This window comes from Episyrphus balteatus, chromosome 4, assembly GCF_945859705.1.
Source record: "Episyrphus balteatus chromosome 4, idEpiBalt1.1, whole genome shotgun sequence".
In the NCBI taxonomy this organism is placed as follows: Eukaryota; Metazoa; Arthropoda; class Insecta; order Diptera; family Syrphidae; genus Episyrphus; species Episyrphus balteatus.
This window is the reverse complement of record NC_079137.1, coordinates 52,668,686-52,688,583: the sequence shown is the minus strand read 5'-3', so window position 1 is coordinate 52,688,583 and position 19,898 is coordinate 52,668,686. Positions and strand designations below refer to the sequence as shown.

Here is a 19,898-nt window from a genome sequence, read left to right as displayed (position 1 = left end):
ACCGTATTATTTTTTGTTAATTTTTCTTTTTCAGCTTTCGTGGAAAAACACTTTGAACTCTCACCTTAAATGATCAAAATTTAAAAAAAGAAACTAGATTAGTTGAAAAAAATATGCTTTAAATAAAGTTAATGCCCTTATGTTTGCTAGACATAAGGCAATCAGTTTTCTTAAACATAGAATTTTCTTTTTTACATTTGTATTTTATTAAAGATATTTGTTAAATAAAAATATTTAAAGAATATTATTAGGAATGTACCTACCTACTTTTACTGGAACACCCTACATTTTAATTAGCATGCATAAGGTATGCTGACGCTGATTATATAGGCATTGTGTTCTTATTTATTCTCTTGTAAGGGTATATTTTTCATTATTATTGTTTAATGCAGATGCTTCGAGCAAACAAATAATGGTTATTCGTTTGTTTAACAATATTGTTTCACTTTTTTTTTCATACCTATTTCACTAGAATAATTTTCTCCACTTTGTTGGAAAATAAAAACAGATCTAAATTTTGTTTGTTAATATTATAGTGTGAAAGATATTTGTATGTAAAGCGGCCTCTCAACGATACCTACTGTTGACAATCCCAATTACCTAAGCTGCTCGTTCGTATCGAAAAAGTTTTCATGGATCTTCTTGTGGGGGATAATTTTGCCTGTTAAATGAATAAACCTTCTCAATCAATTTAAACTTTTAGAGCCAGTTTTTCAGTAAGGAGTTTGATAACTAAAAAAAAAACAAGTTTCCTACTGAGGAGGATGCGGAAATGAGCAAAAAATTTTAATAATGTATAGCTACCAACATTTTTTTATCTTAATCCAGAATTTACTCAAGTAAATAGTTGAGTAAGCACAAAACCTATATTTTAGCCGATGAACGTTTACAAAGTTTTTTTTTTTTTAAATGTAGCAGTAACTTGTAACTGATCGCTTCTCTGAACATTTCCTGTATAGTGGAGTAACTAAAGCTCAAAAATTGGCAATATTAGGGAACCCGGCCGAACAGCTTAGATTTTGATGATCTTTTTTTTCAAAGGTCGGTAATTAAAAATACTTTAAGGTCTATAGATTAAAAATTGCCGGTGTTGCCGTTTTGATTTTTTAAATTTAATTGAAGATTTTTGTGAACAAAAACAAATGTTTTTCAAAATTTTTTCTTAAATTTCATAAATTAATTGATGCCAAAAGATTGTCTAGGAAATTCAAGGAAAAAAAATATATGGGAGTGAGGGACAATCTTAAATAGTTCAAGCGATAGATGCAATTTTCTTATTAATTGACTTCAAACACAAAAAAAAATATTTGAACACAACGGCAACACCTACAATATTCAAATATACATTTTTTAAAAGCTAGAAGCTTAGTCATATATGTAAAATTAAAATTAAGTTAATTGAATGAACGGCTTTTGAAAGAATGGTAATTGAACTCAGATTTTTGAAAAAAAAAATTATTGAAAAAATTTGAACATGTCGTTTTTTAAACTTGGTCGTAATATAAAATGCATTTATTTTCAAATTTTTTTGGCCGCATTTATTATGATTTCAAATTATAAAAGGAAATGTGAATATGTACCTATTACGGTTTATGAAAAAAATTAAAAAGTATTTCATTTTCGAAGAACTTTTTTTTAATAAAAGTTTTGAAATAAATTGTAACTTATTTTTTTTTTAAAGTTCAACATCTAAACATAAAATTATTTTTTCTTCATTTAATAACCCTTACTGTTGAAAGTTAAATAGCAAAAATTTAAAGTTCTTATTTACCACAGTCTTTGAGAAAATTAATTATTTCAATGCAAAAATTCAGTTTTAATAAAAAAAAAAACCATTGAAATTGAAGTAATTTTTCATTTTTTTTTTTCAAAAGTGTGGTATATTTTACCTTTTTTACTTCGAAATTCAACTGATAATATTTATGGCCAAAAATTTTTTTTAAATAAATTCATATTTTATTAGAAAAAGTTTGGAAAAAAGTCATTTTAAATTTTTCTAATACATTTTTTTTTTTTAATTCTGAGTTTGAGGACCATTTTTTGAAAAAGCCTTGATTAAATTTAGTGGATTTAAATTTAAGAGATAAGAATGAGCTTCTGGCTTTTTAAAAATGTATTTTAAAATATTGTAGGTGTTGCCGTTGGTCAGAATGTTAGAAAATTGCATTTGTCGCTTAAACGATGGAAGATTGTCCTTTACTGCCTTTTATATATTTTCCTTAAATTACCTAGAGAATCTTTTGCTATCATTTGTTTTATGAAATTTAAGCAAAAAAAATGGTTTTGTTAAAAAAAAAATTAATTTTAATTTTAAAAAACAATACGGCAACACCGGAAATTTTTAATCTATAGACTTTAAAATATTTTTAATTACCTACGTTTGAAAAAAAAATCGTCAAAATCAGAGCTGTTCGGCCGGGTTCCCTAATAATTTGCTTTAGTTACTCAACTAGTAGGTATGGTTTAAATCTATAAAGTGAGCACAAAATATTTTTTGAAAAATAGAAGCAAGCAAAAATCGTTATGTTTGATTTTTAATTCTTTGTTTTTTTTATCGAAAAAAAAAATATTTTTTTTTTAGAAGTTTAGATGGTGTATTAACTTTGAATAAACATTTATTTTTAGTTATATTGCTTGTCTATGAGCTTCATATACAGTAGTCCCTCGATAATGTGAACTAATTAAAACAAGGCGTTTTCGGATTTTAGAGGGATTCACATTACTGGAACTTTTTCCAATTGCCATTTAACTGATTAAAACATTCTTAAAACCAATGAATATTACATTTATTTTTAGCTCAGTTTAAGCCAGTACTGAATAAAGAAAAAAATCAACAAAATACAAGTAAAAAAAACGTTAAAAAACTTCGTATAAAAAGATGTAAAATGTTAGCACAAAAATCTCCAGCCTGCAGCTGCTTTCAATATTAAGAAATGCCAAGACAAATAACAGTTATCCACTTTTCAGACCTATACAAAGATTGCGTGCACGAACGAGAAAAACATGCAAGCTTTTGCAAAGGAAATTCACATTATAGAGTCTAAAAATTTTCGAAATTAACATTACAGAGATGACAATGAAAATTTTTGGCGATTCACATTTTAGAGAAATTCGCATTATCGGTAATTCACATTATCGAGGGACTACTGTATTATGTAGATGCCAACAAATAAAGATCACACTGGCCAACAATTTTTTATCGAACCTAATGCATTTGGGTTCACTAAGCCTAAAAATCACACTGGTTGCTTTCTAGGAGCTCTATTTTTGTTTATATACCTACATATTTTAATTTTTCACATTTTGGGGGTAATTTCATACTATTTTTTTTTTTTTAGATTTTATTATTATTGTTAAGTTTTGCTTTATAAATACAAAACAAAATTTTTAAATAAAAAAAATTTAACCAAAACAAATTTGTATGAATTTCGATGCCTTTTCATGTATGAATAATTTAAAAACTAGAGCTGGTAGAAAAAAACTAATGTTGTTTTCAGAATCAGCACCCCAAATTTAAAAAAAAAAAAAGAACAACGGTCGGGAAAATTTTTGTGTGTTGCTGCCCAACACAATAGAAAAGATTCCAAAAATCTTCATAAATTTTCGAAAAACGTCTAATCCAAAATTTCAAAAAATGTTATATCCATAAGGTTTTTAAAATATTTTTAAAGATCAGGTATGCAATAAAGATTAATAATAAAAGTACACAGCATTCCAATAGAACAGATTCACTCTTTAAACCAAAAAGAATTGAATTTTTTACCTACAAGAACTTGAAAAAAAACTTTTACTGATTCATATTCAAGGATAGCTCTTTTTCTTCCTTATTTATGTATAAGAAAAAAAAAACGTATTAAAACTATAAAAAGTATAAATTAATACAATTTATTGCAATGCAATGCAATTTTGGAAAATGAGAGGAAAATGACTCCATTATTCAATTAGTTAAATTAGTTTTTATAGATAATTTTTATTTGATTTTATTGAACTAATATTGAAAATATTATATTTACATTTTTATAAATTTATTTATTTTATTTCATTGAATTACTACAAAGATTTGCAGTATTCAAAATTACTACCTAAATTGAATTACTAAACTCTGAAAAAGGCATTTCGAAAGTGATTTAATAGGTTCTGCAATTTTTCAATTTTGTTTCGATTTTAGATGCACACTTAAATAATTTTCGGTCTAAAATTTGATTTATATTTTTACTAAGACACTTGAAGTATCCCATTTTCCAGTAAGACATGTTTAAATACACCCACTTTACTCCACTAAAAAAGAACCCGTACACTTATAACTTGAATCTTTTGTAACTTTGAACCCAATCTCACACATTTTCAAACTTTTTTTAATTTATTGTTCGTAGTTTGTTAGGTTTGTTCTTCATTGTTCGATTAAAAAAATATTTTCTTGGTTTTGTTATTAATAAAAAACTAAATAATAATTGTTCATCCTGAAGTTAGAAACTCGTACCTTTAATTACTTATATCAATGAAATTTCTAATAATTTATCCATTGTTTGATACATTTTGCGTACTACGATAATAGTTTTATTTCAACGATACCTACTCGTTAACCTTTACTACTGCCATTTGCCTATCGTTTGTCTTTCGTTTAGCTGTAATAATAATATTATTGCATCTGCTATTAGAAAAATATTTTTTGGTTGTTTCTGTCTGTTTTAGAAATTCTAAGGAAAACAGATTTGTTTAAATTTAATTTTAACAATCATTTGAACGCTTCCTTTTTTAGACTTTCACGTGTATAGAATAGCGGAATAGGGCCGTATAAAAAAAAATTGTTAAAACCCAAATTGTAATAGATCAACATAGTAAAAGTGAGAATAAAAATAATTAAAAATATTGAAATATTGGATAACTCACTACATTAACTGAAAAAATACTGAAATTCCTAAAAAAAAAAACAGAAGCTATAGTATTAGAAACCAACTCAGCTACAATAGATCAGAAGGTCGCAATGCAACTTATACCTCTAACATCATTAATTCATTCATTTACGAACTTTGGTCATATTCGCTGATTTCAGGAGCCCTCCAAGCCAACAAAAGGCCTGATCAATTTCTTTAAGGTATAACAAACCTCGCGATACGACCCTTTGCACCATCTTGGTAAAACTAGACAAAGAAGAAACGTCCCTCAACGTAAATTTAAAAAAAAAATATGATACTAGTATTTGTGTTCATAGTTCGGTTTATTCCATAATTTAACTTATAAATCCTTTCGATCAATATTCGTAAAGCGAGATACTTTAAGCATTTTAAAATATGACATTTTTGTAATTTTAATATGTAATAACCAAATACTATACGGAATAATAACAAATAACTTAAAAACACTGATTGAGTATAAAAAAAAAATGTTTATGACATTTATATATTGGAGAGAGTATGAAGAATAAAAAATACATAGGCGCTTATTTTTGTTTGTCCACTAAAAATTGTTATCTCTTTTTTTTTATTATTTATTAATTAATAAACTCTAACTGTCTTCTGTCTACTTCTTTTTCTTCTTTGATGCTTTTTCTGTAGATAAAACTTCAGCTTTACGTTTTTGATTTGATTTTGATGCAGTTGGTGTCTGTTGTGGGGTGCCTTGTCCTTTTGTTGCTTTTCGTTTCTTCTCTTGACGTTCTTTTTCCTCCAACTCGAGATTTTCACGTTCGATTAGTGTAATCAGAGTGTTACAACGTCTTTGCAATTCTAAAGCTGTTCGTGATTTGATAAACCAATCAAAACGAAATTGTGGTGACAAACTATACAAAAAGAAGAAAGAAATTGTTAAAAAATAATAAGATTCATAAAAAATAGAATTAAATCTAACCGAATAGCTGAACGCAATTCCTCATAAACATTCTCCTTATCAAAACCCAGCTTATGCAACATGCAAACTAAGAATCTATCCTCATTCTCTGTGTAGTTTTTGCCCTTATTATTGCCATATTGCAAACGCAATTGATGGAAAGGAGCACGATAACGAGCCATCTAAAAAAAAAATCAAATTTCATTAATTCAAGTCTTATTTTATACCAACAACTTTATACCTTCTGATCCAGAGCTTTCTTAATCGACAATCTCCTCTGTATCTTCGCCTCACCCCTCTCAATCTGTCCCATAATTCTCTCAATATCCTGCAACTCATGACACCTCTCCCAAAATATCGCATTATATTCAACAACTTCCTCCGGAGTTTTACCCTCAACATCTTTAGCAATATTCTCAATATCATCTCTACCATATTTCTCATTAGCTTTGATAAACTGATTAAAATCACGCTTAGTCCACATAGTAAAACCCTGAGTTAACAAAGTCTCTTTCTCCAAAATTTCTTCCTCAGTTAATTGTTCAGCTTCGTCAATTTTTCTTTGCTCTTCCCTCTGAGCTTTAGAAGCCTCCGAACCAAGTTCGGGATTTTTCGGAACCTTATAGTTCAATGTTTTGCGATAAAAGTAAATTTCTTGATCTAAAAGCTCAAAAAGTCTTGGTGGGAAAAATTGAAAGTCCTGCACAATTGGCTGTTTCGGTGGACGGGGTGCTTTAGGGGCTTTAGGCTCGGAAACTCTCAAAGCCTCACGGAAATAAGCATCCACAGCATAATTGGCTTTACGTTCACGCTTCGGCGGCTCAATCCACGCCCCTACAACATTCAACTTGTGTTTCTCTCGATAATCTTCACCCTCAAACTGATAAACCGAACTGTTTCCACCTTCTCCATTATTATCAACTGTAAAGTTACGCAATGAACTTTCACCCATTTCGTCATATTGAGCCTTCTGTTCGTTGGTCTTAGCTTCGCCGCGCTCCAAAATCGTGTCGATATCTTCATCGGTCAGCTCCGAATCCTTTGATGCAAATACATGATTCGCACCGAAACGAATAATATTCAACATCTCGTCTTTGTTCATTTGGGTCGTACGATTATCGACCAATCGTCCTTGCTGAATAACCATCTTATCCAATCTCAACTTGACTTCAGCTCGTTCTACAATCTTTTCTTCTACTGTATTTTCTGTGATAAATCGGAATACACGAACCTGTTTCTTTTGACCGATACGATGGGCACGATCCATAGCCTGCAGATCCATTTGTGGATTCCAATCGGAATCGTAAATAATAACCACATCAGCTGTGGCCAAATTGATACCCAAACCTCCAGCACGTGTGGACAACATAAAGACGAATTTGGGGCTATTTTCAGCATTATATTCTTGAATTTGTCGATTACGATCTTCATGAGGCGTCTGACCATCCAAACGGCAGTATTGATAGGCTCTCCACAAACAGTAATCTTCTAAAATATCCAACATCCTTGTCATTTGACTAAAAATAAGTACTCGAGAGCCTTGTTCTTGTAATTTTGGCAGCAATTTATCAAGAATAACCATTTTACCGGCATTTGTAACTAAATGCATATCGGTTGTATATGGTGGACCAGGTTCGGCCCCGTCAAATAGATATGGGTGATTGGTACATTTACGCAATTGCATGAGAATATTTTGGAGACGCATTTTTTCGACTTTGCCAGCTCCATTAACAACGTCAATGTCTTTCATTAAAACTTTAGTGTACCATTCACGTTGCATTTTCGATAGACCAACAAAAATCTTAATTTCTTTTTTCGGTTTGAGACGTTTTTCTACTTCGGATTTTAAACGTCGAAGTAAGAAAGGTTTCAAAACAGCATGCAAACGTTCAACCAAGGCATTGTCACCAAAGAACGTATTTGTATTGAACCAGGCATCGAAATCTTCAGAGCTATTGAAGACATCGGGCAGCAAGAAATTCAATAGAGCCCACAATTCATGGAGATTATTTTGTAGGGGAGTACCGGTAATAAGTAGACGATTGGCTGTTTTGAATTCACGTAGAATTTCTGAAAGTTTGGATTTTTCATTTTTAATACGATGAGCTTCGTCAATTACCATGTAACGCCAGTTGAATTTTTTAAATACTGATTTTTCACGAATACACATTTCGTAGGAAGTAACACAGACATCCCATTCGCCGGGCATTAGGACTTCACGTATAAATGTGTTACGGGCCTCTTGGTCACCAATTAGACACACAGCACGGAGGGAGGGACACCATTTTTTGAATTCTAGAATCCAATTTTGGAGGGTGGATTTTGGTACGACAACAATGTGAGGTCCAGCTTGGTTTCTAAAGAAAAGAAGAAGAAAAATATTAATAATTTGTTGAAGCGATAGGGAAATGCTTTAATTGAAAGCAAGGGTTTTTTCTTTATAGTTTGAATAGGATTACATTTTTTTTTTGTAAACATACAATTTGAATGTGTATAAATTATTTTAAATAAAAAGAAGAATTCTGCCTGTTTTTTTTTTATAATAAACGCGCAGTCAAGCAATTTTAGCTATTCTTATGATGTTTAAACATAGTTTGAGCAGAAGGAAAAATTTTTGAAAAGGTTCAAGAAGAGAAACCGATGAATCTCTATATCTTATCATCCGTCCGAAGTAAGGCTTCAGAGAGAACTGAGAAAAATATCTTACGAGTATTACAATGAGTGTAAAGATTTATTGCTTTTGAAAATATTTATGAAATTTAAACTCTGAACTCGATTGTTTTGGGTTCAATACTCAAGTGTTAGGAAAAAAGTTTTTCGAATAAAATGAAAAATAACTAAACTAATCACCACATACAAAATGGAATAAGGAGGCTGATGATGGGATTTGCATCCGAGAAACAGTGCTTTAAACCTAGCCGTAAACACTTGGTGGTAACACTTTCAGGATGTTGTTGTTGTTCAAAGATTATATTTTAAACTCGATAAGTTCGATGCCATCTTGAAAAAGAAGTTGGTATCGTTTTTATTTTATAGCTCCATTTTTAATCACTGTGTATTAGTCAAAAGTGAGAAAAACACCAAATTTTCTTTTATAAGCTACATATCGTCGGCACAAAGCCAAAACCGCGAATCTGCATTTTTGAACATTTTCACTTTAATGCGGCATTTAACTTGTCATCGGCCCATCTATCCACTGCTTCGACCCTAATCATCCATCTGTTGCCTAAAAGCCTGAAATATCAATTTCCGTAGCACGAGTTCCCATACGATTGCATGAATTTCCAAAACTTTGAAGCCGTTTTTCTCAAAACTTCAATTTTGCAGATTCGTGGTTTTGGCGTTGTGCCCACGATATATGCGTCCTAAATTCAAAAGTCTGGCAACTTTAATTTTGAACTTTATACGGTTTTCGGAGGTTTAAATAACGTGATTTTTCTTATTAATTTGAATAATCTAAATTGACACTACTTTAGATTCTAAATGTAACAACTGATGCTCTGTCTTTTTGCCTAAATCTGAACACATAGACACTTAAAGAAGCTATGTTTGTTTTAAAACCGGATCCCGTTCGAAAAGTGTTTGGATTTTACAAAACCCACAAATTCGCTTTCTAAATATCAATAACAGGATACCCACCGATGTAACTCTATTCTATTTTCTATTCTTTTGGATAGTTGTTTTCGATTATACTTTGTAATGGTACTAGAGGTATTCACGTAAACGCGGAAAACCCATAGAAACTGTAGAATTTTCTCTCGGTAGAAATGAACTGTCAAAATTTGTATGGGAAAATATTCTGCAAATCATAGAATTTTATCTCACAAATTTGAAGCAGAAACCGTAGAAAAAAAAAACCTGATAAACTTTGGTTGAGTTCAATCACCTTTCGGATAGACTATCTGGGATACCCGTATCTGGAATATCTTTTTGAACGCAATTATTCAGATAACCACAAATAAAATATGGTAATATTGAAAAGAGAATATTATTTTATTTGAGCAAATTACATTTTTTTTATTGCTGCATAGTATTTGCAAAATTAGCTTGACTTTATTTTTTCCATTGAACAAACAGCTGTTTGTTTTCAACGTTTACGCAAATATTAACCATTTGCGAAAATTTATATTTTTCTGCAAAGTGGAAAATTCTATCGTTATATGAATACCTTTACTATGAATGAAAGTAGAATCGAACGTCGGTAATGCCAATTATTTTCAATCAAATTTGCGAACATATAACGAGACTCGCATAATTTTGACACAAGACCAATAAATAAAATAGAAAAAACAGATTGAAGAGAAATAACAATGTTTCAATTAAAGAAACATGCTCAATAACGCGATTCGTTAGATTTATACACAAAAAAAATCTGGCGCACAATGAAATAAGCTTTAGCGTTGAATGAAAAAAGGGAACTGAATTGTGTTGAAACTATTTTTCCATCTGATGCCATTAAGTTGTGGTGGAGTTTCAACATTCTGAAAGATAAAACCTTTTACTTTGGTGCGTTTGCAAGCATATTTGTTGCGAATTCGGAAATTTTTATTTTAGAATCGAGCTACATGACCTGACTTACAATACCTTTAAGTATTGTAAGTTTATGAAAAAAAGTGTAAACCTATGAATGCTATGGTTGGTCGAGCCGGTGCGTTTGCAAGCATATTTGTTGCGAATTCGGAAATTTTTATTTTAGAATCGAGCTACATGACCTGACTTACAATACCTTTAAGTATTGTAAGTTTATGAAAAAAAGTGTAAACCTATGAATGCTATGGTTGGTCGAGCCATTTGGTGGACTTGACAAAGTTCATTAGGCTGTTGCCTGAGAGTTCTGCTAGTTCTTCTAATTCATTAAAGAAGTAGTTTCCTAAAAATTGTTCCTAGTGCGGCAGAGTGCTGGACAGTGACACAGGAAGTGAACAGTGTTTTCCTGTTCGTCCTCATTGCCGCAGCCTCTACATAGATCATCCGTACTAAGACCCATTTTCTTTTTGTGGGATCCTAGTAGGTTATGTCCCGTTAAGACGCCTATAAGGGATCTTAAAAAAGGTTTACTAAGTAGTAAGATCTTATTGGATTTTTTCTCGTCGTAATTCGGCCATAGTTTCCTGGTGTGACCGCAGGTATCTAGGAGGCTCCATCTTTTATTGGCTTTTTGAAAAATATTATTGACGATATTTCGTTTTATTTCACATTTTGGGATTCTGATATTATGGTCTATGAGAGAGGGATCAAGTATTGAGCCTTCCCTTGGAAGCTCATTCGCTTTTTCGTTGCCGAACACATCACTGTGGTCGGGAACCCAGGAGAGTTTTACATTATGCTGCATACCAAGAACCCTAAGCTCTTCGCAACAGCAAGAAACAAGCTTTGCCTTGATTAAGGTGGCAGAAATCACTTTTATTGCCGCTTGGCTATCAATGAAAAAGGTGATGTCAGCAGGGCCCTATTTCATAAAACTACAAGACTAATAATTATTTGTGAATTTACTTGTAGCTTGTAAATTATCAGCAAATTTCTGTTTCATAAAGAATTCGAATAGACTAATAACTACAAGTATCGTAGACTTGTAACTACAAGCAAATTTACTAATGAGGCGAATGTTTCTGTTTCATAAAAGTATTTGCGCAAAAATTTATTAGTGATAGACTTGTAACTACAAGCGAATTTCTTACAAGAGTAGAAAGACTAATAAAGAAAAATATGGAGTCTAATTTTGGGTCATTTGCTCTTTGAATGTGCTTTATAGATAAGGTTATATAAGTTAAACAATCAAGCATTATAATCAAGAATCCTCACCAATTTTTGGGTGTTAGTGATAGAAAAAAAATGTACTAGTTGTTTTGACATTTAATGGAGGACATTAGATAGTTTAAGTGAAATAACAATGCAGTCTTTTTAATTTGAATGTTTGGCACTAAAATCAATCTTCCTTGTCTAGTGACAAATAGTTTCGAGAAAAATGCGTTTAAATTTTTCGTTACCTACTGCATTAGATTTGGAGTGTATGGGTTTGAAGACTATTTAGGAACTTTTGATGCTTCATATAACGGTAAAGAATTAAAAAAAAAAAGTGCAAAAAGTTCCCGAGGGATTTCCACCCCATAACGCCGAAAAATAATGAAGATTAAATTCGGTTATTCATCCTTAAAGATTAATTTACTTATAGATAAATATTTAATTCATTTATGAGTTTAAGCTTTTTTGACGAAAGTTGCAAAAGATGATGTGTTTTGCCAAGTAATATTTAGTGCATCAGTGTTTTAGTTCAAAGGAATTCCACAACATTTTGCCTTTCAAAAATCGAACAAAACAACACTGATTCGTTTTTAAAGCTCAATTTTATTTGTTTGTAGCTTTTTTCTCAAGAAACATAGACTTTTCTATAGCCTAATATTTAAACTAAATGTTAAGACCATAATATATCAAAAACCAATCTTTAAAAATCAAGCTTTTAGCTTATAAAGCCAATAATGTTTATTATATTTCACAAATATTCCTCATAATATTTCGTCTCTCGCTGCTGCTACAAAAAGTTCGAATATTTGTTTATTATTTGTTTATTTTTGTTACCCCTAGTTACACTTGTAGTTTTTTAGAAGCAAAATAGTTTGAATTCGCCAGACTACAAATAAATGAAAATTTTTATGAAACAGAAAACTACAACTCCATACTTTATTTGTGCTTGTAACTACAAGTCTACAAATACAACACTAACGGCCGATTTCTTCACAGAGTCCTAGCGCTAATACCGGTCCTAGTCCTAAAGTTAGTACTCAAGTCGGTACCAACTCATTTCTTGACTCAGGTACTAAGCCTTAGAACTGTCAAATTAGGACCGAGTACTAGTTAGGACTCGGTACTAGCTAGCTCCTCAAAATCAGCTAGGACCTGGTTATTATACCAATCGTTAGTACTCAAATCGGTACCAAGTGATTTCTTCACAAAAGTACTAACGGCCGATTTCTTCACAGAGTCCTAACGCTAATACCGGTCCTAGTCCTAAAGTTAGTACTCAAATCAGTACCAACTCATTTCTTCACCCAAGTACTAGGTCCTAAAACTGTCAATTTAGGACCGAGTACTAGTTAGGACCTGGTCCTAGCTAGCTCCTCAAAATCGACTAGTACCTGGTTATTATACCAATCGTTAGTACTCAGATCGGTAATAAGTGATTTCTTCACAAAAGTCCTAAGCCTTAGTACTGTCAAATTGGTACCGAGTATTAGTTAGGACTCGGTATTTATTAGGACCTCAAAATCGGTAGTCTAGCGGTTAGTACTTCAATGAAAGCAATGAATTTAATTATTTTTAAGAGATATCTGGCAGATTTCTTAATTTCTTGGGTGTTGTTGCGCTTGAAAAGTGCGTTTCTATTGATTTTAATGATTTGGATGATTTTGTTTTTATTTACCAAAAACATAATAATCGATTTTTTGCATTAGATATAATTCATGAATAATAACGACAAAGCAACTTTTGAATAAATTATTATGAAAAAAAAAATCGTTGGCACTGCATTTCTGATAGGAAAGCCATGGTTAAGTATAAATATAAATGGAGTCACCTACATACAATATTCACTCAAAATATCATCTTTCGGTACCATTTTACCATCTTCCAATTTCCAACGCAAAATGTATTTGCAAAAGGATTCTATTTACAAATAGCATTGAAGATTATGCTCAAACTTGTCTTCATTCTGTTCGTCCTATGACGGCTATAAAAAAAAACTCCACCAAAACAATAAAGCCGCAGTTTTTCAAAAACGTTATTTTTTTTAGATATGAATTTACATTATGAACAAACATCCGCATAGTTAACGTCTTTTTTATTACTTATTTTAAAATGATTTTTTTTTTTTTTTGGTCTTCGGACTTTCCCAGGCAATGAACTAGTTACCAGTCTTGCCGATACTTTTGTATACGATCCAGACGTTATCTTCATTCTTGATTGTGACAATTCTTAATAGAATTTATCTTCTGTTCTTGTTGGCCTCTTTTTCAATCTTTACAATATTTAAAAAAAAAATATTTTAATGATAATTTCATTAATTTACTGTTTTTTGTATATTTTTCATTTGGTTTAATCTGCTGAAATATCAAAATAAAATATTTAAAACATCAAAATATTGTAAAAATGACAGTTAGACCAGTTTTATACGTATTAATTCTTAGGACTGCGTTGTGAATTTAGATCAGGTCCTATATATGTGAAGAAATGCTCAGGTCCTAACTTTTCCTTAGGACCGAGTACTAGTGCTAGGACCTGGTCTAGCTAGACCGGGTACTAAGCTGGCTTAGGACTTATGTGAAGAAATTGGCCGTAAGCCCTAGTACTGTCAAATTAGTACCGATTTTTCCTTAGGACTTCGTAAAAGTTAGAACCTAAAAATCGAGAGTCTAGCGACGATAATACTCAATTCGGATTGATTTTTTGTGTTTATTTTAAAATTTTATGAGCATTTTTTAGTTTTGGTGTCTTTTAAATTGTGTAATTTTTGAGTTTATTGATTTTTATTGTAATTTAGGCGTTTTGTAATTTGTATTTTTTTAAAAGATTTATCGCAATATCCATACAGTTTTTGAATAAATTAATATGAAACAAAATCGTTGGCACTGCAGAAGGTTATCAATTTCTGATAGGAAAACCACAGTTTATGAGAGCATTAATGGAGCCACCTGCATACAATTTTCACTCAAAATATCACCTTTCGGTACTATTTTACGGACAAATGTATATTAGTGATTGCCGTCGAAATCCATCTACCAATTTCCAACACAAAATGTTTTTGCAAGAAGATTCTATTTACAAATAGTATTGCAGACTATGTTCCAAATTGTCTTCATTCGATTCGCCTAATGACTGCTATAAAACATACCTGCACCAAAACGATAAAGATTCAGTTTTCAAAAATGTTATTTTTATTGAGATACGAGTATACATAATTATATGAACATCAGCAACGCAAACTGTTTTTTGTATTACTTATTTTAATATGGTTTTTCTTTTGGTCGGCGACTGGTTTATCTGTTGCTTTCTCAGGTTATTGAATTAACCACTTGTCGTTGGTGAACTTGCTATCAGGATTGCCGGCACTTATATACAAAATCGTGACATTTTCTTCGTTCTTCATTGTGAAAGTTCTTGAGAAATTATCTTCTTTTCTTGTTGGCCTTTTTTCTTGTTGACTTTTTTTCAATTATCAATATTTTTTAAATTATTTTAATGGTAATTTCATTAATGGACTGTTTTTTATCTTTTATTATTTTGTAAAATCTGCTGAAATATCAAAATAAAATATTTCAAGCATCAAAATATTGTCAAAATGACAGTTATACCAGTTTTATACGAATTATTTTTTAGGACCGCGTTGTGAATTTAGATCAGGTCCTATAAATGTGAAGAAATGCTCAGGTACTAACTTTTTGTTAGGACCGAGTACCGGACTTAGGACCTGGTCTAGCTAGACCGGGTACTAGTTTGGCTTAGGACTTATGTGAAGAAATTGGCCGTAATAGTTTTATGAAATAGGGCCCAGGTGATATCGCCATTATGGATATTTGTTTAGCAGCATTTTTCACTGCCAATATCTCGGCTTAAAAGACACTGCTATAATCAGCGAGCCTGAAATAACTGGCAAGGTTGAGGTTTTCTGAAACCTGCATCAGTAGATGCATCATGGATGTTATAAGCTCCGGTGAGTGTGAGCCATTCGAGGCACAACAAATTTGGACGTCTACAAAATCATTTTTGACTTGAAATTTCTGCCAAAGGTTTTACTCCAAGCATTTAAGCCAATACCCCTTTTTTTACCGTTTTTAAATTCGTTGATTTGCGATCAAGTTTCCAGAATGAACCTGAGTACTTTGCAACAGAAGGCAGTGTTAAGTTTTGATCACCTTACGAAGGTAGGTTGGAGTGTATATGTCGAGTGTTGTAAGTGAAATTTGCCTAAAGCCCTGCTATGTAACTTACTTTTCTAAATCATCATTATAATAGCTGATTTGGTCAATGCTTTTTACCTTTGATTTAAGTTTTTTGCTTAAAATAAAATACTTACTTAAAATGTTTAAGATAACCAAGTAACGAAATAGTTTGCAGTGTTTTACCCAAACCCATTTCATCGGCCAATATTCCATTGATTCCATTCTCATACAGCGAAATCATCCAATTCAGCCCACGAACTTGATAATCTCTCAATTCGCCATTTTTAATATAACTTGGAGATGATTCAAAACGAAATACATCTTTGGAATGTGAATCTTCAGCGAGTAATTCTTCGTCTTCTTCTTGTTCGGTTTTACGATGACGATGACTTAAAAACAAAAAACACACAAAAAATTCAACAAAATCACAAGAAAATAAGAGAATTAGCTTCGAACTTACTCGGCACCTTCTTTATCCTTGCCATCATCATCAACACATTTTTCCTTTTTTTCCTTTGGATCTTTGGGCTTCTTTGGACGACCGGCTTTCGACTTTTGTGGACTTTTTGTCGCACTATTTGTCATAAAATGTGTGAAAATTTCAGTTTGTTTCAACAAGAAGTCGAATCTTTTGCTGCGATCTGTTTCGATTTTGTTGTCGAATTCGACTTCTTTTTCAGCTGACGAATTTGTTTCTTCCGAAGTTGTTTCATTCTGGAGAGGAGAGTTGTGAAATATTATTATTTTTTTTTTTTTTGTTTTTCTTTGAGACGCTATTTTTTTTTTTTTTTTTCTTTTGCAATGAAAAAAATGGTATTAGGTACTTTTTTTTTTCTTACCGAATTTTCATTGGCTTCAGCCAAATTTGGGGCTTCTTCTTCATTAGACATTTTTACAAAATTTCAAAATATATATAAATTTGTAACAAATATAGAATTATAAACAAATAATTAGTTAAGTTTTTATTTCATAAAATTAATGGTTTATTATTTTTTTTTTGCAAGAGTGAAGAGTTGTTGGAAAAACCACAGCTTTTTTGTGAAGCGGCAAACGCGCAAACCTCGATTTTTGTCTTTTTCTTTTTGTATACAAATTTGTACCAAAGAGATGAATTAATTTCCATGAAGATAGAAATAAAGAGGAAATGAATAATTTTGAAATTCCATTTTTTGTGGGATCAATTTCCAGTGGGAAGAAATTCACCATGCATCTGGTTTGTGTTATATTAAAGGTATATTCACACTACTGATCCTTATAATACAAATGGACAGTGTTCTGTACAATGTATAACAGTTTTTGTTTTCACTAGATAGAACTGAGTTTTGATGCAATTCTCAGTACAAGATCTTTTGTGTTATTTGTCTATGGCGTTCAATTTTTGTTTGAACGTACAATCTGTGTATTTTTCATCTTCGAGATAGAACTGTGCACAGGTACAACTTATGATAGCTTCAATGAAAACAGCAAACTGTTATACTTTGTAATTAATCCAGGGGTCGAACTACGGCATACGTACATTAACATACTGACGCTATAAAGTCTCTATCTTTTTCTTCTGATTAAATAAAGACAGCATTAGTCAAAACGTTAACGTAATATGATCGTAATCGTATTCCGTAATTCGACCCCAGTTTTTTCGGTAAGACCTCGAAATCTATTGGTAACGTAGCTTAAAAGAAGATTTTGACATTGAATAATTTAGCTCGCATTTTTTTTTTGTACTGACATTGAATAATCTAGCTATAGGTCGTTTCAAATCAAAAGTCCCATGGAAAATTGAGCAAAAATAAAAAAAACTCATTCGCTAACTGGAAGGAAGCATTTATGAGGCAGCTGAACTTTTCCTAAAATTACGATAAAATAATGAAGAACAGTTCTTGATATCCCTGTTTTAATTAATTGATCCGTCTGTGAGATTCACTGGGTTAGCCTCAGAAAGCGGAGGCATCACTCCATATCCGCGGACAATACAAAAAAACATACAATTATTTAATTTATTTATCTTTTGAAGGCAGTTTTGATAACTTTGCCGAAGATATTGTTATAGGACTAGATGAAGATGGACCAGAAATGGCCAGTTTATATGATAGCAATTCATAACTTAAAATACTATTCACATCTTTTCATTTGTATAATTGGGCAGTAAATATCTTATTTTTATTTTTCAATTATTTTGGAGTCGTCACCATAGAAAATATTAATAAACAAATTCAGATTTTTCGTTTGCTTATTTTTTTCTCTAGCATTTCTTTCATTCAAACAAGCATGATTTGTTGTTATTTTTGAGTTGATTTGTCGCAATGAGCCAATAAAATTGAGTTTTTTGTTTATTTGTTCTCAATTTTATTGGAAGGGAGAAAATAAACTCTGAGTCAGGACTTTTGATTTGAAACGACCTATATTATATATTTATTTATATTTTTGTTATTTGAACAGTTTTGATTTTATTAATAAAGATCCTAGGATAACCGAGTGCGTAGAGTTGTGACCAAACAGCTAGCAGATACGAAGTTCGATTCCTGGATGAGGTAAAAAATGATATGCTTAAAAATTATTAAAGACTGATGAAATATTATATATAATTTCAAATTAAAATATAAAATTAATTATGAAAAAACAAATCAAAGCCAATTGAAAAAGAAAATTCTTTTTTTTTTTAATTTTGTTTCGATAAGGTTTGTATTAAAGAGCCATACAAGCTCTTCCGTAGCTATTTACCTAATCTCAAAGCTTCGATAAAGCTTCGTTTCAGTTTCTTATAAGGATACATTAGTCCTGTTCTTTTGGGAGGGGGCAAAGTACTATTAGTAGCTTACTAGCGATTTTCAATGGAACGCACTTTCAACGAATTCAATACAAATCGTATCTACTCGGGAAGAAGAGCATGAGTAGATGATAGTACAAGATTAACCAAAACATCTAATATTAGTAGACTACCACCTCCAATGGAACAGCGGGCTATTGTTATCACGGATCCAACTTGTGCAACCTTCTCCTTTTTCCATTCCCAACAACCTTACAAACGTTTAAAAGATGTTGAAATATATGGCTTCGGTAATATTTATTTATCGAAACTGAAATGTTAGTTTGTCTGCTAACTTGAATTTCGATTTTTCCAAAAAACTCAAATTTTTCAATAAAATTGGCCTTCGATAAGTAAGGCCGTGTGCGAATTGCGTTAAAATTTTGATACTAGCGTGGTAAATAAAATGGGTTAAAATTAACCCAGCTGCGGAGCAGGGTAAAATTTGACACTAGTGGTTAAAATTTGACGTTTCTCAAGATAGAAAGATCAAGATAGATTTGAAATTATTTTTGTTATAATGCGTTGATATTTTAAGAAATTTTAAAGTATTAATACAAAGTACTTCCTCAAATTATTATTCATCTTGAAAAATTGAAAATGTACGAATTGGTTGTTTTTTTTTTTATTTTTTATATTTTTTTTTTTGGTGGCAGCTGGTGAACTATGAATTAGTGTTCGAAGACTGAATTAAAAATTTCTTTTTGATCGTAATGAAGGGGGCGTATTATCGATAAAAATAAAAAAAAAGTATGTGAAATTTGGAATTTCTTACATTTTCATACAAGAATATTATTTAACTTTATATATTTTCATCTGGGTTTTGTTAAAAAATAATAATTAATTGAATATAAAAAAAAACATTTTTAAGGTAATTTTGTTTTATCTTGAGGGAATTTCAATCAAGATAGTGCCAAAAAAATCCCATTTAACACATTTTAATCCAATTCCCACAGCAAAAAAATAAATTTGATCCCTTTTTGAACCACATGTCAAACTTTAATCGTGGTAGAAAATTAAACCAATATTTTAACGCAATTCGCACACGGCCTAAGTTAGATAAAACATAATTAGCCAGGTCAGAAATTTATATCAATTCACTCAGCTGAAGTGCAAACTAAATTTTTGACAGCTGAAAATTATTTTTTTAATTTCAATAATACTACGTTTCCACCTGACCTAAATCCGAGATTTAGCTAAGTAGATTTAGAATAATGGTTGATATGGGTTCACCTACCCTAAAACCAAGATTTTCAACTACCCTCAAAACGAGATTTAGAATAAATCTCGAGATTTAAGCCAAATCTACTTAGCTAAATCTCGGATTAAGCGTAGGT

General features: G+C 31.2%; 1 protein-coding gene across 1 annotated transcript; it reads right to left on the bottom strand.

Moving 5' to 3' along the window:
* Window positions 1-5,208: 5,208 nt before the first annotated feature.
* On the bottom strand, window positions 5,209-16,841 carry LOC129918988 (chromatin-remodeling complex ATPase chain Iswi). The gene is made up of 6 exons (XM_055999770.1): window positions 16,598-16,841; window positions 16,219-16,472; window positions 15,893-16,147; window positions 6,068-8,183; window positions 5,848-6,008; window positions 5,209-5,779 (listed from the first exon to the last, which is right to left on the bottom strand). Exons 1-6 carry the CDS (start codon window positions 16,646-16,648, stop codon window positions 5,521-5,523), a joined length of 3,096 nt encoding a protein of 1,031 aa, XP_055855745.1. The 5' UTR covers window positions 16,649-16,841; the 3' UTR covers window positions 5,209-5,520.
* Window positions 16,842-19,898: the final 3,057 nt, after the last annotated feature.